General features: G+C 37.7%; 3 protein-coding genes and 1 long non-coding RNA gene across 7 annotated transcripts; 2 read left to right on the top strand and 2 right to left on the bottom strand.

Annotated features, from left to right (window-relative positions):
* LOC116160114 lies at window positions 1–26290 on the bottom strand. Of its 4 annotated transcripts, none has more exons than XM_031473256.1 (5): window positions 26153–26290; window positions 1298–1371; window positions 1023–1184; window positions 821–973; window positions 1–209 (listed from the first exon to the last, which is right to left on the bottom strand). In XM_031473256.1, the coding sequence occupies exons 2-5, from the start codon at window positions 1364–1366 to the stop codon at window positions 42–44; spliced, it is 552 nt and encodes a 183-aa protein (XP_031329116.1). In that variant the 5' UTR covers window positions 1367–1371; window positions 26153–26290; the 3' UTR covers window positions 1–41. The 4 variants fall into 4 exon arrangements, with proteins under 4 accessions (XP_031329116.1, XP_031329113.1, XP_031329115.1 ...); XM_031473253.1 differs by lacking the exon at window positions 26153–26290 and adding an exon at window positions 3834–3937 and having other exon boundaries at window positions 1298–1414; XM_031473255.1 differs by lacking the exon at window positions 26153–26290 and adding an exon at window positions 3646–3714.
* Window positions 12110–13260, top strand: LOC116160115. The gene is made up of 3 exons (XR_004143140.1): window positions 12110–12546; window positions 12625–12825; window positions 13135–13260. It is a non-coding gene; the product is annotated as an uncharacterized LOC116160115 (long non-coding RNA).
* On the top strand, window positions 13415–16606 carry LOC116160113. The gene is made up of 2 exons (XM_031473252.1): window positions 13415–14275; window positions 14325–16606. The coding sequence occupies exons 1-2, from the start codon at window positions 13846–13848 to the stop codon at window positions 16211–16213; spliced, it is 2319 nt and encodes a 772-aa protein (XP_031329112.1). The 5' UTR covers window positions 13415–13845; the 3' UTR covers window positions 16214–16606.
* Window positions 21165–22934, bottom strand: LOC116160320 (zinc finger protein 862-like). Its single transcript, XM_031473509.1, has one exon. It carries the CDS (start codon window positions 22932–22934, stop codon window positions 21165–21167), a length of 1770 nt encoding a protein of 589 aa, XP_031329369.1.
* Window positions 26291–27283: the final 993 nt, after the last annotated feature.

Below are 27283 nucleotides of genomic sequence, written 5' to 3'. Positions count from 1 at the left end.
TATCACCCATTACCAATCGAATACATTGTCACCACTATTATTTACTTAGCTTTCTTTACTGGAACATCTTCAATTTTAAGAAACGTTTTGGTATGCAGAATTTCAGTTGGACCATTGGAGGTTTTAACATCTATTATAAATTCGCCTCTGGGTACACTAGCAGGAACGGAGCTGGTATCCACTATAGCATTTACCCCTGCATAGAATCCCTAAAATTTATAGTGCGATATTATGTCGAATTCAAAAAAGTAAAATGCGAGAATGTGATGTGAAATAGGCATTCATGTGCTAACCAGGTTCTAAACTAAAGACATTTTGTGCGGCCTTTATAAGGTATGATCAACAAAAAAGTGACTCGTGTTGCCCCTGAAAGAGGGAGATACACATATCGGTCATGTGTAATTGTGGTTTATTTTTAATGTCACCTTTGAACGCGAGCTGTCAACCTAATTAATATTAGACGTGACCTAAAATTTGCACGACCTTCCCCGAATTCAAATTTTGTTGCTCATGCGTTACGAGTTCTTACAATTTTTAGCAATACGCTATTATATTCGTTATGGCTGGCTGGCTGTGCGACTGAGATATCAGCAATTACAATAGTTAGACTTCAAATTTTCACTAAAAGCTTTCTGATGTAGTGTAGATGTGCAGGTTCTAAGTCTATTTTGAGTTAGATTACTCGTGAGATCGATAATTTTAAACTTTGCTAATGAAATACTGATCTGCATTACCAAAAATGTGCTTTCATCATGCATATGCTGATTTACAACTTGTTTCATAATCGCTTTTTTTCTAGCTCATATTTGAATATACTTACAGCTTTCATTGGACATTTAGTAAAATTTCCAAACTTAAACAACTGCTCCAACTCTGGATAATCTCCGCTAAGTATATCGCATATATGAATATCTTTCGCGGATGTCAACAGATGAGGGGCACCATCTTCAATGGTGTATATATCGGCATTATCCTACGTCGTGACAAAATTATTATTTTACATTATTTTTTTTTATGTTTACATCTAGCTGCATTCCAAGATCCTTCATCAATCTTCCCGAGGCATTAATTGCTTGATGGGTAGCATTATATTGAAATAATGCTACATGTTCCTCTTGTACATATTCCTTATTGACACTAATAATTTCTATTTTTTGTATGGTTACTTTTATTGCTGGTTCATCCTGTAAAATATTCCAATACAAAGCATTAGTTATAGTGAACATTTAACAGTGAAAAATGTTAGTGCACTCGTTTGCAGTCCTGATTTTGAGATTAAATTAGAATTTTTACTTACTTCTGCTGCCACTCCCAAAAAGAACAGTATGATGCATGTTGCAAATACGCAAGGAAGTTGTTTGGCCATAACTCCTACAAAACCATTTTAGAATACTCCAATCTAAACGATTGCAAGCTACCAATTAAAGTAAGTTAAATTTTTACACAATGTGAAGCTGTACTACTACAATACCTTTACACCTAATAGTGTAAGCAAGTTAGTTCGAAAAACAAGGAATAGAAGAAAAAAATTATAAAGTTTTGAAATTTTGGTTATGAACTCCTAGTAGGGACCCAAATACATATCCGAGGAGTTCCCACCTCTCCGGTGGGAGCTTCATCCCCTTTTGCCCAAAAAACCACCCCCAATCGTGACCTCGCGGTCTATTTCGGCGTTTTGCTCGTGAACCGCGACTTCTACGAAATAATGTTGTAGGACTTTTTATATTCTCCATGGAATTCTCTATAAATATGTATCTTACTGTTTTTTGCGTATCTCCCACCCAACGCTCGTAAATGACCTTGGAAAATAAGCATAGCTCTCAGCGCGAAGAGAAAAACTTTAACTGCAACTGAATGGGGCTGGAGAAAAAGTAAAAACATTGTAATGCCAGTGGTTATGACTGAAGCGCCAGCTCCAACTTCAATTCTTCAGCTTATATCCTGCGGCTGTAAAAAGGGGTGTGGAAAGCGATGTAGCTGTGTCAAAGTTTGTTTGCGCTGTTCCACAATGTGCTCTAGTTGTCATGGGCAAAGTTGTTTCAATTCGATCGAGGACGTCGACTTTGCAGAGGAAAATTGATGAAAAGATATAACGGGTGTCCCAAAATTAACGCAAGATTTGAATTTGCCGCCATTTGTGCGGTGAAGTGTTGGCAACCCTGAAAAAAAAGCAATTTGACAGCTAACAGTATAGGGTTATTAAAAATGGAGCGTTACACGATAGAACAACGTGTCTTCATTATTAAAGAATATTTCAAAAATAGTGAAAGCTTGGCGGCTGCAGTTAGAAAATTTCATACAAAATATGGTCGGAATAGTGTTTTAACTTCGTCAACTGTGAAGAGATTAATTGAAAAATTCATGGAGACTGGATCCGTTGGAGACGCCAAACACACTGGTCGTCCAAAAACAAGCCGTTCGAATGTGAACACTATTCCGACCATATTTTGTATGAAATTTTCGAACTGCAGCCGCCAAGCTTTCACTATTTTTTAAATATTCTTTAATAATGAAGACACGTTGTTCTATCGTGTAACGCTCCATTTTTAATAACCCTATACTGTTAGCTGTCAAATTGCTTTTTTTTCAGGGTTGCCAACACTTCACCGCACAAATGGCGGCAAATTCAAATCTTGCGTTCATTTTGGGACACCCGTTATTTTATCAGTGGAATAGGCCTATAGAGGAAACCAAGTAAAAAGAATCGCGCCGAGAGCTCTACCTCAAAGGTGGTGTGGAAACGGACTCAAAGTACAAATTCACAAATATAAGAAAGTATTCATATGAACACTAACACTTGTTCACAAATATATTAGTGTATATGCACTTTGTAGAGAAAAAACTGCTCTTTAATCTCGATTCTTTACATTTTTTTGCTCAGACTAATAGTTTTAGAGAAAATCGACGAAAAAACTGCGCTTGGCTCATTTTTCTCTTCGCGCTGAAAATTATGCCTATTTTCTAAGGTCATTTACGAGCGTTGGGTGAGAGATACGCAAAAAACGGTAGAGTACATTTTTATAGATAATTTAATGGAGAATATAAGAAGTCCTTTCAATATTTTATCGTAGAAGCTGTGGTTTACGAGCAAATCCCCGAAAAAGACCGCGAGGTCACGATTGGGGGTGGTTTTTTGGACAAAAGGGGATGAAGCTCCCACCGGAGACGTGGGAATTCTTCGGATCTGTATTTAGGTTCCTACTGAGATTTCATAACCAAAATTTCAAAACTTTATAAATTTTTTCTTCTAAAAAATATATATATATATATATATATATATATATATGTATATAAATATTTATGTAAAAGTGTTTAATGAAGTACTACGTTGGCACTCAAAAGTGATGAGTTAACACAATAAGGTGCAATCATCCCCTACACAGGAAAAGAGTGGCAATTTATAAAAGTAGACAAAATCTTGAATATGCATTCGTTACATAAATAACTATTAAAAATGACGGCACTTCAGTAGATAAGGTAAGTACCTAGAAAGCTGTGAAAATTACCCACACACAAGCTCTTACATTCGTGTCAATGGTGCATTTTATCATGTGGCACGTTTGTGGAGTTTTCTTTTAGGTGCCTCGTGTCGTGTAACATGAATATACTCGTAATTAAGAAAAATACAACGTAACGTATTCTTACCTACTTTACTCACACCAAAAACTAAATTGAGCAGAGGTATTTTAAAAATATTTATTTTATACTATTTTGTAGAAGATAGAATCTCTGTGACCATGACTGTAATGGAAATATTCAGCATCATCAATCTACATGTAGCTAGCTCATTTCAAATATAAGATCACCAAGGACTGATTTTATCGAAAATATACCGAATAACAATTTGAGTTGTAGAGAAGTATTAAAATGATTATGTAAATTGTATTATAATTTCCTTTCCATTGTTGTAACAATAATTGACTTGCAGTGCCAGATGTCATTTATTTACTTCATCAAAACTGCCAGCATTGTAAATCAAATTAGTTATGTCTGATATCCGCGTGTCTAAGTTAAAATAGTTAGAAACGCGGATATTTGTGATCGTAATACGTATATACTCGGCGTACGTAGAGAATAATCGAAAAGTTTATAACAGTTTCCATCTGGAATACCAATTTATACCATATAGCGAACGTGAGGTCAATCCTTTAATCTCCAATATTAAAGTCTTAAGGACATCTACTGGGGCACGTATAGAAATGAATTTAGTTTAGAAGAATGTTTACTCTTTTAACTATATCCTCTTATCGTGAAGAGACTTAATAAAATTCGGGAACCGAGGCAAGCTTAGTATTTTAGACTAAAATTTAATGGTAAATCCAAAGAAGTAAGTGGGACTGAAAAATCAATTGTTTCATTTCATTCATTCTTTTCAGTCATAATTAAGCGCTGCGCAAATTGCGTGGATTTTGTTCTGTTACCCTAATCTGGATAGCTTAAATTTGACGTGCAAACGGCCATAAAGAATGCGTTAGAATATCACCACCTAATACCATTTGTCTTACCCACTTAGTTCTTTACTTTTCTCTTAGAGGTAAAATCGAAACCCGCATAAAGCTTTGATCGATATACCGCAACGTTATCTAACAGCTCACTCCTTTTTAGCGTATTTTCCTCCAAGTGAAAAATCGCTATTGGCTGCACTTCGACGTCCGTCCGTCCGTCTCATATACTCCTTCTAAACCACTGAGCGATTTTGGCGATATAGGACTCATTTGAAAGCGCTTGATCCAAGGATTCCGTGCATACCCATATTTTTTGGTTTTGCGAATGCGCACTGTCAAAAATTTGTTTTAACGCATGTGCAATGCTAACTTTTTTCTTTATGAAGAATTGAATATATTTAAATGAAACTTTATATGTAAAATAATTATTAGGAAGTGAACACAAAACCTTCCCCATACACTTGGAATAATCTTTAATTGTAATGCGACATGTTTCGGCTAACAAGCCATCATCAGGCGTAAAATGTTGTACGATTACAAATTTGTCTCACAAGAGTGATAAAACTTACAAAATGTTATAAATATTAATAATACAAGTTAAAAATTAATCGACCCTGATGGGGACGAAGAATTGAAGCAAGATTTAAAGATCGGGAGTCCTGAAGGGAACAACCGACCGAAGAACACAGCAACAAAATGAGAGGTCGACCCACAATCGGTACGACATCGAACAAGTAAAAGGCCCAAACGGGGGAAGAGGACCGAGCAAGTGAAAGGTCAAGAAACCCTGAAGGAATAACTAACCGAAAAACTACATCAACCACATCAAATCGTATATGAAATGGTTTAGTTCGTTTCTAACTTGGTACCAGTGTTGGATCTCTTCTTTGAGCCAGATTCTTTTGCTTTCGAAACTGCGTGGGCTGCACGAGTAGACTTGTTGTTGGTTGAGAATTTGATGTAATTGGGGATGAGATTTTCTTTAAGACAGGTGCTGTTAAACCAGATGTTCAAGGCTGTACGTTTCATCTTCAAATTTTGCTTTAATGTAGGAGTGGACAAGATTTGATCGGTGATCCATATTAACTTTGGTGGTTATTTTGTTAAACTGTCAAGTTCAGGCTTTAAAACAGTGTTGCATTTCTTACACAGATAACTTCCCTCTGTGCTTCCTTTATGTCGGCTTTCCTTGCTCAGGTTATTACTTGTTACTTGTGGTTGATTTCCTTCCGTATTCCGACATCTCCAATTATTATCAGTATTTGTATTAAGTTTGCCAGTACGTTTTAATGAATTCACTTCCTTCTCCTCTTGCATTACTTGCACTTTTTTTTTTATAGAGGTTCAGGAAATCCTTTATGGACTACCCCCGCTTGCGGTCTTAGCGGGGGGTGTGTGGGACTCCCTTTCGAGGTTTACCCACTAAAACCCTTTCCTCTGCCAGGTGTAAACAAGGCCGGGCATCACCTTACCGTATTCTTCTCGGCCATGTTGGGCCGGCGCGGTTAACCTGCGCCTAGATGTTTCCGCTATCCTGTCTATTCATCCTTGCTCGCCTTGTTTAGCTAGTCGTCGTCCGCACTCATGCGTGCCTCTCCTTCTCACGACCCTCTTTCTCTCTCGTGGACACAACTTTCTTAATGAAGAACTTCACTTTCTGCCACTTCTCTACTGTCTGTAACATCTCTTCTATGATGGTATCTACGGTAACCCGGTTTCCAAGCACTGTCTCCAGCTCGTGTCTCTCTCTTGCCCATCGCGGGCACTCCATTGTGGCGTGTCCGGCGCTATCCATGTCGCCACAATCCACACAGCTATCGCTTCCCCTTTTCTTGAATCTGTGTAGATAGATTCCGTTTTCACCATGCCCGGTAAGGAATTGGGTAAGATGGTAGTCTACCTCGCCGTGTTTCCTTCCAGTCCATATATCGACTCTCTTTATTAATTGCCGGGTCCAGGAGTTTCTGCTCTCCCACCTCGACTGCCACTCTGCCATTACGCGTTTCTGGTCCCACTTCTCCATGGGTTCAGCCATCAAACGCTGTCCCAGCAGCTCCACTACCTTCTCCGTGAATCTTCTTCGTCCCGTCATAAGTGCCACAGTCTTTTCAGGTACAAGTGTGAGCCCCCGTGTCTCCATCCATCTGCTAATTCCACTCACCGCACTCGATAACTTTTCCCGGGCTACGCCCAAACTCCTGTCACGCACCACAATAGTCAAATCGTCTGCAAAGCCGTACACTTTTACTCCTTCTTCGTAGGTAATCCTTAACACGCCATCGTACATTATTATCCACAGCAAGGGCCCTAGGACGGACCCTTGCGGCACTCCCGCACTAGAGTTGAAATCGTATTTCTCCCCGGAAGGTTTTCTGGCCCGCACTACACGATTGGTCAGATATCCACGCACAAGCTCAACCATGTAGTCCTCCGCATCAAGATCCCTCAACGCCCTCACTATTGCTTCCCTGGAGGCCGTGTTAAATGCGTTTTTCACGTCCAGAGAAGTCACCAAACACACTTCCCTCGTCCGCCACGTCCCACTATTAGCCGCCCGCACCTCCTCCACTATACGATTTAGAGCGTCTATCGTAGACCGACCCTTCCTGAACCCATATTGTTCCGGTGATAGCCGGGCGCCCACCTGCTCGTAATATCCTCTCCTTGATGATCTTCTCCAGGACTTTCCCGGCAAAGTCAATGAGGCAAATGGGCCGTAGGGCACCATTTGCTTTGGGGATCGTAACGAGGATGCTTTTCTTCCATTCCTCTGGATACAGTCCCGTCTCCATTGCTGTGTTTGCAATCTTCGTCCATATTTCGGGTTTGGCGATCGCCACCGCCTTGATCACTTCTGCGAGTATAAAATCCGGGCCAGGAGCCTTCTTCGTAGGAAGTGTTGCTCCCGGTTCGTGCCCACTCGTCCCGTCCTTAGAGCCGGGTGTTCGGGGAAAAGCTCTCTGACTGCTTTCACATATTCCTCGTCCGTCATCGCAATCGTTATTCTCCTGCCAATTTTCTTTGCCACAATCTGGTAGCCCTTCCCCCATATGTCGCGATCCAGGTCGTCGCATACCTCTTTCCATGCCCGATCCTTGCTCTGATAGATCAACCGTTTTAAGGCCTTTTTTCTCTCTTCCCTAAGTCTCCCCGCTTCCTCGGAGGTATCATGCCCAGCCCTGCGCCGATGTTGGAGCTTCCTCCTAAGAGTCACACAGGCCTGCCGCTGTCTGCAAATCTCATCAGTCCACCAATATACCGATTTGTTAGACCTCCGACCCCTCCTCGGCATAGTCGCAGACTTTCCGAAGATAAGTTACAAGCTGTGGTACTTGCCAGTTCGTGTGCGTCGTCTCCTCCTTCAGCATGGCTTCCAGTGTCGTACGATCCAACCTGCGACTGTTCCAGCCGACGGGTTTTCCCCGGGGTACTCCTTTCGCCACGGGTCCCCTCTAGCTCCCATAGAACGTCTTTATGGTCACTCAAAGGTTTCATCTTCTAAAACCTCCCATCTCACAACTGTGTCTCTCAGCCTTTCGGAGACCATAGTTATATCAATTATGGTGTCGCTACCTCTACCATGAAAGGTTGGCGTGGTTCCTACATTTGCGCACACCAGCCCCAGTGCCTCGGCCCATTCTTCAACTACAGCCCCTCTTCTATTAGTGGTACCCGCTCCCCATGTAACAGAAGCCGCGTTAAAATCGCCAGCAACTATTGCGCGGCCCACCCCGTTTGCTCTGACGGCGCTCCTCATATCGTCGAGTCTGTTTTCTAACTCTCCTATCGGGTCATTTGGAGGGAGATATACACTATAAATGTTCACTTCGTCCACCGTAACCCAGACAAAACCCTGTCCTTGCCCTACTCTTGTCACGTACACTATGTCCGACACAACCCCTACCGCAATGTTCCCGTGTAGTCTAACTAGCGCACTAAGTCATTACTTGCACCTGCTGCTTGGTTATTTCACGACTTGTACACTCGTCCACAATATGTTTAAGCGTTGTCTTTTCGATTAACTTGGATTAACATGCATGTGTGCTTCTTGACATTCTATGTGCCAACTATATCTAACAGGAATAAAGACAAACATAACACCAGTTGCACTATTTAGTTTTGCGCATGCGCAATGTAGTCCAGTAGGAATAGATCAAAAAATGGCAAATAGGGGAACTAAATCATGTATTACTAATTCCTTCGGAAATGTGTGGAAGAAGGTTCCCTGATTAACATATAATAAAGTCCCCCCGACTACCGGGTGTGCTAGAGGGGAGGCCGTGATTTTGATGGTCACATTTTAAAGTTTTTTACTTACAATTCGAAAACGGTGCGTCCTACAAATACATTCTTTTCATATAAATACAAGCTCATTAAATTTGCTACAACTTTGATTCTATACACTTTCTTAAAAAAACCCACCGGTTTTAAGTTTTTGACCCACCAAGATTGAATATGTGGATTATACACATGACCGTACTACCCAACTCGATCCGCATAGCGGGATTTACCCTCAACGGCGATGGGGTTGGGTGAGAGGAGAGGATTGAAGTAAAAAACTAATGGGACCTTCAAAGCCGCTCTCACTACCCTCCCCCTCTTTAGCACAGCCGGTAGTCGGGGGGACTTTATTATATGTTGATCAGGGAACCTTCTTCTACACATTTCCGAAGGAATTAGTATTACATGATTTAGTTCCTCTATTTTTCCTATTCTGACTGGGCTAATGGCAACTTCCTTATTTACTAAAGCATTTAAATGAAATTTAATACATAGGCACTTGGAATACAATCAAATCTAACCAGTGCCGTAGCAACGTCATTACGGGCCTGTGTTCGCCAAAGTACTACCGGGCCCTACTTGCAAGGGTATCACTAACAGGGTTTTATATGCATATCAAATAGTTATAGGTACATGTCATAATAATTATTGTCAATCAAAATAACCGTTTATTAATAATACATATAACAAAACGACGGAAACTGGGAACCAGATGAACAAAAATTTTATAAGGGAACAAAATGTTGTTGCTTACCTAACCTAATCTAATCTAATGACATTTCAATTATAATCTAACTTAAATCTGAAACGCTTTTTTCCTAACCTTGGCGCTTGCAAATGTATCGATAAGCGCAGATGTATCTAAGGAACGGGCTATTTGATTCTGTTTCCACATTGCATTTCTAAAATATGTTTTAATTAATTTTAATTTGGAAAATGAACGTTCTGCGGACGCCACAGTCACAGGAATACTTAAATATAGAAAGCAAGCAGTTATTATTTCACTAAAACTGCTACTGGACTTAAAGTTAGTAACAAGAATAAATTTGAATAACTCTAATGGATTGTATGGTTTTCAATTCCTTTAGAAAACATTGACGTAAAGACAGTAATTGATGTGAAAATAAATTCGAGATATCGTCATCATACACTTGACGTAATTTTTCACCCATTTCAAATATGTCCTGATCAGTTAAATTGTCTACAGCTAAATATTGCGGCGAAATTTATGCAATTCTTTCAACTTACGTTCCGTCAGCGCCGCATCTTGGCGTCGTGCTGCATTGTCCTTTTTTAAATTGTCCCTAAACGTTCTGATATTGTCGTTTAAGTTACTTAAGTGTAATTTCCATCAAACTCCCTAATATTCACTCAACACATCACTAAATTTATTATTATCCCCTTGATCACGACACTTCACCTGAGTTGCTATACCGGGGCGGTGCTGCTTCTTGCTGAAATCCTGTTCTGGGTCCAGATGAAAAAATTTTTGGGGTCTGCACGCTAGTTACCGTCGATATTATTTCTTGATACATTTAGTTCGTGCATTTGTATTTCATTACGAACCGTTCGTAATATACTCTTTTGTAATGTTTTCAAGAAATATATGATACCGACAGCTAGTAACACCAGCATTGTAATCAACAGCCATTCGGTCGTCGCCAATTCTTTTTCCGTTTCTTTAATCGCGGTGTTAGTCCCTACACCGGCCGTCTAGATAACGACATCCTCGCGATTTTTGGAGTATTTTGAGCCGCACATTTTTACGGTGTCTGCATTCCTTACAAAAACACTGTCACGGTCGCCATGTAATATTATGAGATTTATCCTCCCTGCTCGGACTCGCTTGGAGTCCGAAGGAATCACACTTTCTGCGACCAGTCGATATTTATTGGCTACTTCTACAATACTACCTATATTGAATACTGCCTACATTCTAATCTTACATGCTAGCACTATTTTCCCCTACTACTTATTATTAACTACCTACTACTTAAAATTTGATGTGGCGATGTTGGAGGCCCAAAGGTCACCTTAATGTGACCTTTGAAATTAACCTTGACCAACTTCCCAAGGTCACCTTCATTTGACCTTTGGAATTCACCTTGACCTACTTCCCAAGGTCACCTTCATTTGACCTTTGAAATTTAACTTGACCTACTTTCAAAGGTCACCTTGACCTTTGAAAATCACCTTGATCTACTTTCCAAGGTCAGGTGGCGAATTACCTTCAACTGGTCCAGAACCGGCTCTATATGACTTCCTCGGTTGCTTATGTCCTTGGAAAAAGGTCCGCGTGAATGGCAAGGACCATTTTCAATAATGTAACGCTTTAGCTGTGAAGTTAAGATGATGGAGTAAAAATTTCCCTTGTCAGTACTATAGTTGGCTAACTTTTTTACGACCGCAACAGAAGAAGATTCTAACAAAATTTAAGAAAAACAAATTATAAAACTACCTATTTAAATAGTTTATTCTTTGCAAATTCGTTTTCGGGAAGCAAGTAGCTGGCATGTCAGTAATTTCAGGGATATGATCATCTTGGCCTTGTATTGAAAATTCAGTCCCTATAATGAAATAACATTAACTGTAAAGATATGTATTAATAATACAAGCTCTTACTACTCATTTCATGTTGCTGTTTGGAACTTTCAGTTAGATTTATAGAAATAATGTTTCTTTACCATTGTTACTTGCACTGGTACTAGTACTAGGAGCCGCACTTAATGGAAGAAAATGTGTTATTTTGGGAAGCTTTTGTATTTTTTGTGCTAATTCCTCTCTCTTTTTTCTTTTGGTGGTTCCCGACTGATGTTTATAACTCATTGTAAATACAATTCGCTTCGCACGTAGTTTACAAAAATCAAAATTTCGTCGCAATGTCGCACACTTAACTTTATTTTTAAATAACGTCTGCACATAAACAATAAAAATCTTTCAAATGAAATACACGAGAACTGAAAACTACAATACACAAAGTGCAACTGAGACAAACTAAACATTTTTGATTATCCCACAAAGCTTACGGCTACTAATAAAACGAAACGAGATTGTTTTCAGGGAAAAACGGCATGCTTGTATTTTTGTAGTTGTAGGTAGGTGGGTACTATTGTTGAGTCATTTACAACATTGTTTATGTAGCAACTATATTTTTATGAATGTATTGTGAAGATAATAAATGGGTGACCTTACACGAGCCTTTTGCTTTAGCCGCAGTTATACAGATATTCTATTCTATATTACATTTACACCTTAATTCTTTTTGGCATAATCGCATAAAACTGCTCAAAACGTATAGCTAAAAGTAAGGTGTTTGTCCTACGAGCGATCAGCTGTTGATTCGTGACGTCATGTGCACACGATGTATACGCGAACATTAACATTTAGGTTATGTTTATACACAGCTAAGTGTAAGAAATACCATAAATGCTCTGCCTCAACTGGATATTTTAGGTTAAGAACTGTAACATTTAAATTTGTGTAAGATGTCATTTTTGGGGAATTTTATTTTACTGGGTTGGTTTACTGTAATCTCATTGGTGGTATGCATGGTAGACCGGAAATTCGTTCACTTCGATGTAAGCCGTAGAAGTAACAACTGTTGTTGGTGTTTACTGTCCTCGACCTCGTGTAAAATCAATTGTTCTGAATTATTCAGTGGTCATCTACCAGTTGTACATTGATTGGAGGGATTTATACGTGAAATATCGTTAGGAGAAGTTTCTACCGACGTATATTTTTGAAGAACGTATACCGTTTCGGGATTTAAAGAGGATTAGTTTGGCCAGTAGTTTGTGACTTTGCCCTTCGTTGTTAAGGGGTAAGTTCTATTTTAAAATAATCTTTGTGGATTACTTCGAAGGGATTCGTGATTTCTAAAATAACTAATTTTATGCAGCTGTTTGGCTGGTGCCGGTGGTGTATCGTTTGGCGTATTGGGGTTACTTGCTGATTGGATTTGGTTACATCTTCGTGGTATCGTGTTACTTCTACGTGGGATAACATTCGACTTCTGTTATTTGCTGTAATTTTGGCGTGTTGAAGAAATTCGTCGCTGTCAAATAAACTGTCGCCAGACGCCATCTAGTACGAGTTTGCCGTATGCCAACAATTTCGCTGCAATACGATTTATTATCTATTTACAAATCTACGTAACTTTGAATTGATTAACTGTAATGTGATAGTCATTAATGTAACTCCTATTTGGTGAGATTCCTTGAAATTTGAAAACCTTGTTTAATTTGTCAATATTGTAAATTTTTGCTCCTGTTAAATCATTTAAATCATTTTTTTTTTGTACTCGAAATCTCCGTTTCAAAGTTTTGCTTCAATTCTCTTAACTTAAAAATTTATGTTGACCTTTTGTGCCACTTCGTTAGGGTAGTTCCAGGTAATGATTGTGTTTCAGACATGGATGTAACGGGAAGCCTCGTCCACCGAGCTCGCTGGATGGGAATGGTATTGTTGGTAAGCTTATATTAACCTATGTTACTTTTATGTGTATAGGATTTTACTTGGATAGACTTTGGGTAGTGGTACCATAACTTGTATTTTTATTTGTGTTTAATTGACTTCGCGTAGGTACGCTGAAGTAAATTAACTTTTAGACAAAGAGATTTGAGTTGCCTATCTAATTAGAGGCTGAGTTTGCTATTCTGCCCTACTAAGCACAAAGGGGGTAACTGCAATTTTTGGGGAAATTGAGAAATCGATGCCAAGTGACTCCTTGCGGTTTAATGTGCCTAATACTAAGGTATTATAGTTGTATCTTCGCCTGAATATTAACAAACATGCGTATTTCGTTAGCCGTAACTACCTTTTTTGCTTGAATTACTAAAGGCTTTGGGAGTAAGTACAGATTACTAGACAACTGCAGCCGTAACTACTGCAGATAAGGCGTTTTGCCTTAGCAAACGTCACATACTACATTTTTTGCTTTAGTAAAGTATCACTTGCCCCCATTATACTCTAGTAAGTGGACGTCATTTTTAACCTTAATAAACAGCTGCAGTAAATTAATAAGTGCATATCAGGCAGCGTCAGTGACTGTGTTTCTGAGTATTATTATTATAATTAATAATAAATTCACTTCGTTACATTTACATTGTTGGTTTAACTGATGGCTTCACGAGGTAAACATTTAGTGAGTTTGTGTATTGATCAACGAGAAAAGTTGAAAACGGCTACGGTGACAAGTACTTCAAAAGCTAATACCGCCTCCAACAACGCAAACCTTCATCAAGGCAACTCCAACGATCCTCGTAATGATTTTAATCTATCTGAAGCTAAAGATACGGAAACTGATCATTTATTAGGCGATAGTGATTTGTGTGTTTCTGCGCCTACCACCAGTGCAGCAGCAGTTATACCTGATGGCATATATATAATTAACGATAACGGATATTTGGATCCAGTTATTGACTATATTGAGACTGAAATAGATGTTGATGGTATTCAGATAGATGGTCTTCAGTTACCTTTCGATGAAATACGTACAATTAATCAACCTTGCATTTCTTCAGCTGAGGATAACCAAAATTTCAACAATGGTATGTATCAGTATTAATGTTAGTCCGAGTGTTAATCCAATTGAATTAGGAGCAGAAACTGAAGTTACATCAGATAATCCTACTGTAAATAAGGTTGTTCCTGAAACCCCTAGTGATCCAATACCGGAAGCTCAATTAGAAATTGATTGTGGACTTACCAAGACTGGAAACCCAAGAAAGAGAAAGAAATATTTGTTGTCGCGAACCGAAAGGAATACAATTAAGAAAAGAAAAGCAATGGAGGGGCACAATGTAAAACAATCATGTCCAGTTACCTGCAAAGTCAAATGCTCTTCAATTATAACTCCTGAACGACGAAAAGAGATTAATAAACAGTATTGGTGTCTTCCTACAACACAGGAAAAGAAAACATTTGTTCTGAGTTCCGTAAGCAAAAAGCCGGTAACCAGACGAACAACATGCAGTCCAAACTCAAGGCGTTCTTTTACCAATGAGTATTTTCTAAAAAATGCGGATGGTACCTCACTACGCGTGTGCAAGACGTTTTTCTTAGCTACATTAGGCTATGAAAAAAATAATGACAAAATCTTGCAGAGCCTTTCTAAGCAAACGACCAACATTTCATCCAGTCATGATAAAAGGAAAGGGCGCATTCCAGCAAACAAAGTTGATCATGAGGTTATTGTAAAACACATCGAATCTTTTGAACCCTCAATTTCTCACTACAGGCGTGAGCATGCGCCTAACCGTAGGTATTTACCAAGCGACTTAACCATTACAAAAATGCACGAAGATTTTGTAAAAAAGCATCAAAATTTTAAATGTTCTTATGATCTGTATAGAAGTGAGGTATCAAAGTTAAACATCTCGTTTGTGAAACTTGGTCATGAACAATGCGAACTATGTGAACATTTTAACCTACATGAGCACAACAAAGAAAACGTACAAATTGAGAACTGTGAAACTTGCAAAATCTACGATTCTCACATTAAGAATGCTGGTGCTGCAAGACAAGACTACAAGAATGACTCCGCTAAGGTATCAAATGAAGATGAAATTATTTACTCTGTCGATATGCAAAAAGTCATAATGCTACCAAGATGTGACATGTTCAAAAATGTCATTTTTACCACAAGGCTAACTGTATATAATGAATGTTTTGTTCCTGTTGGGACCAAATCGAAACGTCCAACGGTGGCATGTGTATGGCACGATGCAATTCGGGGAAGGAATAAAGAAGAGCTAATTAGCACTGCATACAAATTTTTTTTAACTGAAGGACGTGATGTTAAAACCATAATTCTGTGGATGGACAATTGTTCCTCGCAGAACAAAAACTGGGCATTTCTTACACATCTTGTTTTTTGTGTCAACTCAACTGAAATATCTGCTGATACAATCCACATAAAATACTTTGAAACAGGACACAGTTTTATGTCGGCGGATTCGTTTCACCATAGGGTAGAAAAATCATTACAACAATTCAAGAAAGTGTATGACTTCGAGGATTTTAAAAAATGTGTTCAAAGTGCCTCTTCAAAAGTTGCAGTAGCTGAGATGAAACCAAGCGACTTTTTTCAATGGGTAGACTGCAGCATTAAAAGAACTACCAAAAAGAAAAATAATACGACACCTAATACAAAGAAAAAACACTCATCTGTTGAATGTTCTGATGCAAAGGAACCTTTGCCTTATTTAAAGGAAATGAATCAAATAAAGGCGATCAGGGGTAAAATGAATCTGTATTATAAAAGTTCTTTTAATGAGAATGACGATTGGAAAGAACTTCATTTTCTTAATGCTACAACTTTAAAAAAAGGTTTGAAGGTCCCACCAGCACACGAAATGCCGATAGGAATTTCACATAAAAGAAAAACCTCCATTTTGAAAGAACTAGTTCATGGGAAAAAAGCTATTATACCAGAAAACCGGTTTCCGTTTTGGGAAAATCTACCAGAGAGGCCAGGTGACAACTAGTTAGTGCACTAAGTAGGACTATCGATTACAGATGGGAAGTTTTGTTATTCTACTCGCACGTTTAATTAGGCTATCATGCTGTAACCTTATCTCTAGCTTAGTATTTGGGTGTGTTTCGTATGTTTTAATAAATTAGTTTTTTTTAGTACTACCATGGTATTTCATTTTATTTTAGTGATGTACGATCTTAATCATTTTGCTTCATTTCCTAATTATTTGTATTATTTTTATACATTTACAAATCGTTATATATGAGTCAATTTTGACCTCCCTTAAAAATAGCTCCCTACTTTGTCTATTATAGACTATTCCCTCTATTTCGGACAATAAAATACTCAGGAAACTTGGTTACATGTGTATTTACTAAACCAATTCAACCGTAAGTACGCAGATACTACTTAGCAATTCTAGTTTTTTGTACTTACGCTAAATGATCTTAGTATTCCAACATTGGTTTAATTTTTTGGTCAGTTGTAAATGCAGTTATAATTATAAATGAAGGTTTATAGTTACAAAACGTTGGTTTCAAATAGGCGAAACAATTTTTAATTGAATAACTATGATTTGATATATTAAGCCTATACAAAAGCAAAAATGGATAACATACAACTTTAGACCTCCATTTCTCAAGTTTACCTCTGTTGTAGATACCCCCTCTGTGCTTAGCAGGGCAGTATTGCGAGCCTTTTGGCTATGGTTATTCCTTGTGAAATATATATTTGTTTGAGAAGATTAGTATACGATAATACTATACTATAGTTTTGAATTAATTTTGTGGCTGGTAGAACCAGTGTGCAGTATTAAAAATTATTTTGAGGGTCGATGTGTGATTTTATTATTAACAATCAGTAGTGTTTTACCTGTGTCTTTGGTATATTTCTATATTTGATACGGTAAGATTCATTGCGTGGCCGTAAATATAGTGGCGCCCTTATAAATATCATCTTTTTCCCTCATTTGTATGCGATGGCCTACGCCCACTCGCCTATCTTGCCTGAGCTACCGAGCCTTCGCTTCTAAATTTCGTTACAAGCACATTTCGGCCTGTAACAGAACAATGAAGAAATGGAAACATACGTCTATCGCTTTCTTTAGTCACGGAACTATGTAAATGTTATTGTTTACCACTTCCATTACTTGCTTGACTTCTGTTTGAACTACTTCCGCGATTACATATGGTTGTACAGTTATTTCTCACAACGGTCTCTTTTTTTGGATATGGCTATTCGATGTCAGCTGGAATAAAATGGGAGAGAATGACAAATATAATTTACTTAGTTTATCGTAACTACCTCCAGTGGCGTAGCTATGTCTTTTTAGGGAAGGCCGGAGCCCCCCCCCCCCACACTGCTGTAGCCAGTCCCCCTATTATCTCACCTCACGTGCCCTGCGTGGGTACCTAATTGGTGGCGTTGCCTTATGCGTAAGCAAAACATATCAAATCGCACTATTCATTGAACCGGTGTCAAATTAGCCCCCCACACTTGCAATTTTCAGAATATTTTTATTGCAATCGTTTGTTGGTGTTTGTTAGTGACATTTTGACGTTTGTTGGTTGACCGTTATTTAATTGAGGAATGTTTAATGAATTATTTTCAATTGCACACTTCAAACTGCATTTTGAAAATACACCTCCATCAGATGCTCTTCCGTTAGCACCCACGTCTATATACTGAAAACAGTACTGTTCGTTAACTAATGCCAGTAATGTTACACTAAAGGTGCCTTTATAATGTAAAATTCAGAGCCGGAATGGAAAGGAGTGCGCAAGACGATATGTTTTCCGTCAATGGCACCTGCACAATTTGGGAAATTGCATCTTCAGTGCTCGGTAACTGAAAACATACTGAATTGATCACATTTGTAACCGGCTGGTTACTTTTCAACTCTCCTTACCGTCTCTTCTCAAAATATTTCATTTTGGGGTAGTTCTTCTTGACATAAAATAATGGTTGTTGGGCGCCGGCTAGCTTCAGTCGATGATTCTTCTGGCCTCACGGAAAGGGGACAGGATAAGTGAATAAAAATCAATAATCTTTATTAAAACCTGTTATGTTCCTTTCTCTTAGAAAATCACCTTTTAACTGTAAATAACACATATAAAGAGAAATGGGGATGGGGCGGTACACTCCTGTAAAAGTAAAGTTAACTCATTCATTCACAAAAAGTCACTGCATAGAAAGGAAAATTTGTATTTACTACGTGAATTCAAATCAAAGTATTTACTCTAAAACCGCTGAGTAAAGAAAGAAAATTAATTCGTATTTCATAAATTATCATACAATTTAATCGAATATTTCCCTCATATGTCATAAATGCCATATGAGGTGTGCAATTATCGCTCAATTACAGCGATAATTGCACTGTAGAAAGCGAAAGAGCCCTGCGATAATTGCACTGTCCATATCCATGGCAACTGGCAACTGCTTTGGACAATTTCACAATACACCGACAATTTATAAGTAGGTAAGGTCAGTTTGACAAGTATTGCTTGTTCGGGAAATATTCCCCTAAATTACACTCGTGCATCAAAATAAACCTGATAATTTTTTATTTAAGCATGTTGTCAGTAAAAAACTGCATTCGGTCATTTTCATATTTCGCCAAAATATGAAAATAAACTCATGCAGTTTTTAGACAACATGCTTTCAAAAAAATTATCGGTAATTTTGATGCACTTGTGCAATTACCTACGAAAATCAAAACAAAACTGCTGTAAATGCGTAGTAACGCCTCCAGGCTCGAGTCGTTAAAATGAACACAAACAGTGCTGATTAAGCACTGATTTGAATGCAACACTAGTAGGTAATTAAATCGCCTTTACAATGACACCGCTTTAGACTAATGTTCTATAAATAAACGACAATGGAGTAAACCACAACGAAAGACAACGCGATATTATTTGTATAGCATTTATAAATACCTTTAGTTTATTTATCGGTGCACCAGGACTTGGAGGATAACTTGGTCTCTTCGATCGATGTGGAAGTCGAATGAATTAGGACCGCCCACTGCAGGCTGCTATTCGATTTTCAGCTAGGCCAATTACAGGCAGGCTGGTTTTTCTTAGACTTCTTTTGGTACTCTCTAGGTGGACTATACACGGACCGCGTATAGATTAATTGATAATGAATACTCGTCTTCGGTACTCTGGCAATTTTCTCCAGTGTGCCATGAAGAATCGTTTTCGCCTTCTTCTACGCTGGATCGATGGAGATGATTTCACTCCGCACTCGGTTCTTTTGCTTGCGTTTCTTACAAATGTCGCCTTAACGCTCTATTATGAAACTCCGCGCTTATAATTTGCGGGCGCGACTGTCATAGATGTTGCTCCGTAAAAAGGCGGCGAGCAACTCCCTTTTGGCGCTTGAAATCCCCGTATTTATACTCTCGTAGTTTGTATCATGTGACCGCAATTCGCTTTATCGCGCAAACTCGCACCATGTATATATAGCTTGAACGTCCGTGAATTAAGCTTTTGATACTTTGGCAGCGGTAGGGAACAGACGCATTCAACTCGTTCTACTAGCTCTAAATTAATTCTTGACAATGACAATGACTCGGACGGCGTTAATACTCGTTATTTCTATGCAGTTTTTTACCCTAATTTACATTATTTACATACGGTGGACGCAATTCTATTTACGTCGCGATTATTATTTATGTTTAATGTAAACTGAAATAAACAATTTTCCTTTAAATGCATTCTCATTCAGTCACATCATTCGTACTTGGGAGTCGTGATTACATCTCGACTGGATATTTTAATTACGTAAAAATAAACTTTAATTAACCTGTACAGAAATACTGATACACATTGTAATTTTCAACTGAATGGAAGTGAAAGTTTTAATTCATTATTTTGTTGTTTTTTTTTTAGAAAACAAACAATCTGTAACTGAGGATTTTATAGAACAGACAGTATCAATACATGTTGATAAGATAGCACCCCCCCATTCTAAGTGACTCATCTGTAGTAAAAGCAGCAGTTCCAAGGAAGCTTACTTCGGATACTGCAGCGCCAAAGAGAGCTATGAAAAAGTCAGAAAAAGCAGTACTGACAAAGCTGTGGAGCAGCATCAAGAAATTGACCCACCATTACACATTACACATAAACCCAATATTGAATATATTGAATATGAAAATGATGATTGTTTTGGAAGATCAATAGCTTGGCAGTTGCTCTTCAATCAATGCACGGCCGTAGCCAGATACAATTACTTGAGCGGGCAAATACAATTTCAGGTAGGGCAAGTAATTTGACCGGAACTCCGTGATAGTACGTAATTTGAAGGTACGGGTAGTGGGACGACGTATCACACTCACACGAAGGTGTGGAGGATGGACTTACACCTTGAAATAGCATTCCTTACTCCAAAATGTTTATTTAAAAACAATAAAACCATAAAAAGCCAAAAAAACAGTTTTTATTTCGAAAACCAGAACAAGAAAAGAAAATAAAAGCAACAAAAATTAGAAATTAAAATCAGAATAGCTGAAACTTTCTATTTTTCCTTGCATTAAATTTTCGCAATACGTCTTCATCATTTAGTTCTTCAGTTTCGTGCTTCTCAAACGCTAAGAATACTAAATCGGCCATTCTTTGGTGATTCATGGAATAGCGTTGCGGACGATTAATAGCCGCCAGAGTGTAGAAAAAGTCGATTCACAGGCAGCAGTGCTACATCCAAATGTCGCCACTGCGGCAAGGAGTTGATAGGTGTCTGAAAAGGCTTCTCGATGTGCATAAATTAAATCAAACACATTGCTCGAAGATTTCTTTTGCACATAGCTTCGCACTACAGCTAATTCTTCTTTACTGGGTATGGTGATTCCTAATAACAAATTATAAGTAAGCATTTGTAATATAAGAAATTTATACTTTTACCTAGTCCAGAAAAATATTGCAACTTTTCAAAATCGAATTCCTCTACAGTCGCAACAGCCGCAATTAGTCCATCGTGTTCTTCAAAGCGTCTTTCCATTTCTGATAATACCATATCAATTGCTTCATAGTAGCCACTTCTAAGATTAGTATCAGAGCTTGTGCTTGAACTTGAATGAGGTAGTTGTTCTGTGACAATGTAATCATCGAAATTGATGGGTTTTCGTTTTCTGTATTCGCATCTGGCAGAAGTTGTTTAGCGTCTGCTAATAAGGAACAATAATTTTTCTCTGTTCTTAACAAACGTATTTCCGTAACAGTGGACTTGATAATGGATAAAGCTGCTGTTAGTCCAATGGTTCGAGTTTGTAAAGCCGCATCTGCTGCCTGTAGAAGTGATAATATTTTGTTGGCTAGTAGCAATGCGAAACGAAATTCTATTTTTTCAATAACTACTTGCAAGCCAGTACTTTTAGCAACATCAAATCCATTAAAATTCCCTTTCTGAATTACTTGCAGAGTTTTCAAAATTTCTTTATAATTTGATAGAATGACTTGTGCTGCTGTTAAATGTCCCGACCAGCGCTGTTCTAACAAACGACCGATCGTTCTTCCTTCATATATTTCTGCCACTTTTGCATGATGAAAAAATTCGTGGAGTAAAATGCACTGATCAAAAAAGTGGTTGAGCATTGTGATTTCTGAAACTGTTTTTACTACAACTAAGTGTAGTCGGTGATTGAAGCAGTGGACATACGGAACAGTTCTTTGAAGTTTGTTCTGAATTTTTGCCGCAACTCCTCCTACTCTGCCACTCATAACACTGGCTCCATCATAGCACTGACTGAGCAAGTGCTTTGTATCAATATTATTTTTTTGTAAGACTTCTAACGTTTCTGCAGTAAAAGTGTTCGCATCCAATTTTTTTTTGGTGATTATTTGGAGAAGCGATTCCCTTACCTTTCCATCTTTTACATACCTAATGCCAATTGCTACATTTTCACGATTATTCCTATCTTTGGTTCCATCTTCTAGTAATGTAAACCACTTAACATCCGCGTTATTAATAGAATTTGTAATATTGCTTCTAACCATTTCTGCCATTACTTCAATTATTTCGTTTTGTATTTCTGGTGATGTATAAATGGCGTTTCGGGGAATATGTATTTGGCATTCGGCCAAAAATTTATCCTTCCGTAGAGTATACTCAAATAATTTATTGAACAAACCCCTTTCCGTATGCTCCTCTAAATTGTAATTTCCTCTTAAGGCCAATTCGTTTACAACTAAGAATTGTATAACCTCTATTATTGATTTCATATAGTATCGATGCTTTTCTAAAACTCCAGAGCTGACAAGTGTTGATACTGACGTGCAGGAATTTATTCTTTGATTTCTTTCTGTCCACAGTGCCATAGCGCGAATATGAGTCTCAGATTTTTCATGCCGAGAAAATCCTCTAACATCAAGAGCGTTTTTCCAATTTTTAAACCCACTACTTGTAAATGCAACTTCTTTAGTACCATGTGGCTGAAATTGCATACAGGCGTAACAGTACGCTGCATCGCGTTCCTCTGAATATAACAACCAGCTAAATCGACTATACCATTCAGATCGAAAACAACGAAAATTTGTCTTGGGGTAATTCACAAGTTTTGTTTGTTTTATAGGTTCCCCACGTTTAGGCAAATCTTGAGGAACTTCTATGTTTGTTGTGTTTTGTGCAGTATTTGCGGTCGTAGGAGTTACTGTTTCGACAGTAGTTTTTGAAGGAGATTCGTCGGGTAACTCCTGTAACACGTCCTCTCGTTTTTTAAAGAAATTTCTAATATCCATTGCTCCGGCAGAACAGAACAGAGTTGTAATGAAAAGAACTAAGCTGTCCACGTGTTTCCGTAGTGTACGCAACACCTTTTTTACTAAAAAACTTAATTTTAACACTTCCAATGTACAAATAAAACAAATTTAGGAAGACGCTCCGGTAGCTCCACTTTCCACTAATACCAGCAGCAAACAGAACTAGAACAATATTAAGTATACCCGCAATATGTCGCCGCCAGTGCGGTGGCGGCAGCGTGGCGCGCGCGCTTTCTCCACGCTCTTATCTCTAGGTAGACTACTAAATTGTGGAATGAAGACTCATCGACTAGATGCATTATATATAATAAAATTATGTATAAACGTTGACCGCGTATAAATTAGGGAATGTAGAACTACATCCGAGACTACATCTTATTGATTTATTTCTGCATCAAGTCAGTACTTGTATTAAAATAAACAGTTCTATTGCTATTCAATCAGGGCGGGCAGATTATTTCCCAGAGCGGGCAATGCCCGCTCTGGCCCCTCCCTGGCTACGGCCCTGAATCAATGGCATACATACAATCATATCTTGTACAGCAACGGTTAAAATCAAATCTTGGAAAAGGAGCACATTCGTCTTATTTGTCTGTAGCAGCTTCTCCAGCTACATCATGAGGTTACGATTATGCTTGAACCAGTTATGTTTATAATGAATGCTCAAACCCTGAAAATCCATACATTGAGGATAAAGGTAATTCATACGGCCTTGTCTCAATATAATCACTAAATTTAGTATTGTGAATAATATCTGTTTTATATTTTGTATGTTTTTATAGTTATTTTGTTAACCTACTTCAACTTATCTTAATAATAGCTATTTATATATATAGTACATAAACTGTGTCTTTATGGACGAGCCGTTTATTTAGCCGAGCGAGCTTGCGAGCGACACATAAATAAACAAGGCGAGCCCCCATAAAGCCTATTTATGGACGCGATATATACAAAGCTTTATGTACGATTGCAACAACCCTTAAAAACGGAAATTTCATGGAATTCAATAAACGATAAAATCTATATATCATTGACAACAGATGTCAAGTATTTCTAAAATACTTGAATTTATCTTGGATGGACACCTAAGTACGACTGTCACATTGACAGGCGGCCGTTTTACTTTATCATTATGGACTATGCCATAATATTGCAAATTATGGCCACTAATTGCGACAGTAATCACCGCATTATCAAGCACTCGTACATAATAGTACATTATATATCAAGGTAGAGAAGTCCACTATTATTGCCTGAGCACCAAGATTACATCTCGAGGCGCTTGCGCCGAGGGGTGTAAGGTGCGAAGGCAATAATAGACTTCTCTACCGTGGTATATATACTATTTTTTTCACTACTAGCACTTGAAATCCTCTAAATTAACATATTATATTGATAAGAGAGTTAACGGTTGGACAGAATTGTTTGTTTCTTAATTTAACATGTCAATCAAGTACGTGGAACTACAAGTCAAACAGGCCGTATTTTGTTTTGTCATTGAGATTTTTCAAAGAGTAATTTCGTTCGAATTTTTTCAAAATGTGATAATTTTAGGTAGGTATGTAATTTCTCTGGAAATTGCGAATGGTGGCAATTATTCGTTTTAGAGAACTTGTCTAAACGTTCATTGAGCGAAATTTCGGGTTGTGTTTTCTAAAAGTGACAGCGTAACAGTTCTCATTATTGACTACTAGTTAATAATAAAAAATTATTAACCACTTTGAACAAATGCCGAGAAAACCTACTTTACAAGTGGAAAAAAGGTTAATAATCATGTCATGAGACGCTAGTAGTGAAAAAAATCTTTTTTTCACCACTAGCGTCTGATGACTTCTAGAGATAAACTAACACCAAGAAATGTGTTTTCTTACTTGTGGACAGAAATTGATTCCCGAAAAGATTCTAATACAATAGCATCAGCTTTGAATCATACCTTGAAGAGTTTTGATTTTGACCCCAGCATTGAAACAGTACGTTTGTTCGCTGACGGTTGCGGTGGACAAAACAAAAATACGAATATGATGGCTATGTTAGCTTACTGGCTCCTAGAAGAATCGTCGAAACATATTAAGCAAATTGAATTGATTTTCCCAATCGTTGGTCATTCCTTTATTCCACCTGATCGCGTCTTCGGCCTTATAGAGAAAGACATTAAAACCAGGTGTCAAATTCTTGACAGAATAGCTTCCTAGCTGAAACCAAAAATTGCCAACATATGTACGCACTTACAGACGGGAAAATAAAATTACGTAGGTAACATCACAATTATTAGCAAATATTCAAGAATACTTCGATCATGAAATAATCAAAATACGCCTTGTTGCAGATTAACTGAAGCAAATATAAAACATTAAAAAAGCACACGTCACGCGTGCGACGTCATCTTGGGGTAGAAACAGAAAATTACCGAGGATCGCTACGTTTGTTTAGAATGGCTGATGACATTTTTTACCTAGACATGTCATGTTTATATACAAGCGATATGGTGAATAAACAACCGTAGGGTAGCGATGCTTGGTAATTTTCCTTTTACAATATTTTGTCCCATAGTGATATCCGTTTGCTTCGTGGTATATTCTTTATTAATGATCGAAGCAAGGATACTTTTAGATTCGGCTTTAGGGTATGCAGGATTAGTGGTCTGATCTGAGAGGTGTGAGAATGTTTGGTCCCCACAAAATGCGCTATTGTGCCCACTGTCCGTCCTTCGGCTGTGGCTACTACATCTTAAGATATTGTTCTACTTTTCTCGCTATTTGGTTTGTTATGGTGTCGAGACTTATACTAAGGAAGGTTTTTTTTGCGTTTATTATTCAAAAGATATTAAAAAATCTTTTTTTTCATGTACCATAAATTTACATTTTTGCTGTTCATTAACAGAACTATTCTCGAGGTCGCTTCTAATTTTGTTTTGCTGCCTGCTGCCTGTGTCTATCTGTCCGTTCGTCTATTCGTTCCTGTGATTGATAATTCTGTTTAGAAACGTCGAATCGTTATGAAAATTTGTGCATATGTTTCTAATGATATAAGAAAGGTTACTATCGCAACCCCTTTTTATTTTAATTCCATATCAATAAAAAAAAAGTGGGCTACCTATATATTGAATTTCAATAGCTTTTTTTTTCAGTAAGCAATAGCAAGGGTAATCTATAAACTAAAATATAAGGATAGTTTAATAGATACATACAAATACTTACATTTGGTTTTGAGGCAACTGAATCCTCTCTGATCTCACACCGTCCACCGATGCTGAATGCCCAATGGAATTAATACTGGTTACCGAAATGCTCAATAAATTTCTTAATGGCTAAGGCCTACTAAAACACTAAAAACAAAAATTGAATTGCGCAATATTACAACTTACACAGACCTTCGTTTCACCATAAATAAACCACATGCGTTTCACCACACTGCTTGGCGCTTACACTGCACAAATCGTGACCTTGGCAGTGCGCATTAAACTCCAAGTATTAAACTAGAAGTGTTGTCATTATGGTTAGGCAACACATCATACACGTAAAGTCAGAACGCGCCAACCGTAGAAATGAAATGCGTATAATTAAGACATAAAATGATGTGCGGTAAATTAAAATTTTAGATATTTCGGAAAAATGCATAATTTTGTAGATTAAACAAAAAAAGGAAGTCTCCACTCCACTTTGCTCGTTAATAAAAAAATGAGAGTTATTATTTGGAAAAAAAACATTTGTATGAGGTCACGGCGTTAAAAAAATAAATCCAAAAATCTCTTTAAAATAAAAAATGTGGATTACTATTCAAAAAAAAAAATTTAATAAAACGAGACAATAGGTGCTTTCTTTTGCTTTTGGATTTTGAATCCAGATCAGTGCAGTTCCGATCGCAACTTCTGAACGTAAAAAAATCAAAAGAACATGATTTTGTAAGGTTGGGTTATTTGCGATAGAATCAGTTGCAAAAGAACGTAATTCACGTCTGACATTTTTTATTTGTTAGGTTAGTAAATAAACCAGATGGATATTAACAAATTTGTTTTGGTAACAAACCATTATTATTTATTACATTCCTGACTATCGTTTATTTCACCTTTAGGATCAATTGTTAACCCCAAATGGATGCAATGAGTACTTCAAGTAGTAATAGTAGTGACGATGATGAAAGGGACAATCACATAAGAATTAAGGATTATGTTGAAGCAATAGTTCTGAATTATACAGTGGATGACTTTAAAAGTCATTTTAGAATGGACCGAACTAGTATTTCCACATTAATTGAACGCTATGATCCTAATGTCTCACTCAAACAGGGTGGTTGGCCTCGTGTTACTAGTACCAAGACAGTGTTATTGA

This window comes from Photinus pyralis, unplaced genomic scaffold, assembly GCF_008802855.1.
Source record: "Photinus pyralis isolate 1611_PpyrPB1 unplaced genomic scaffold, Ppyr1.3 Ppyr1.4_LG1, whole genome shotgun sequence".
In the NCBI taxonomy this organism is placed as follows: domain Eukaryota; kingdom Metazoa; phylum Arthropoda; class Insecta; order Coleoptera; family Lampyridae; genus Photinus; species Photinus pyralis.
Note: the sequence above shows the minus strand (reverse complement) of the source record. Positions and strands in the feature narration are given on the sequence as shown.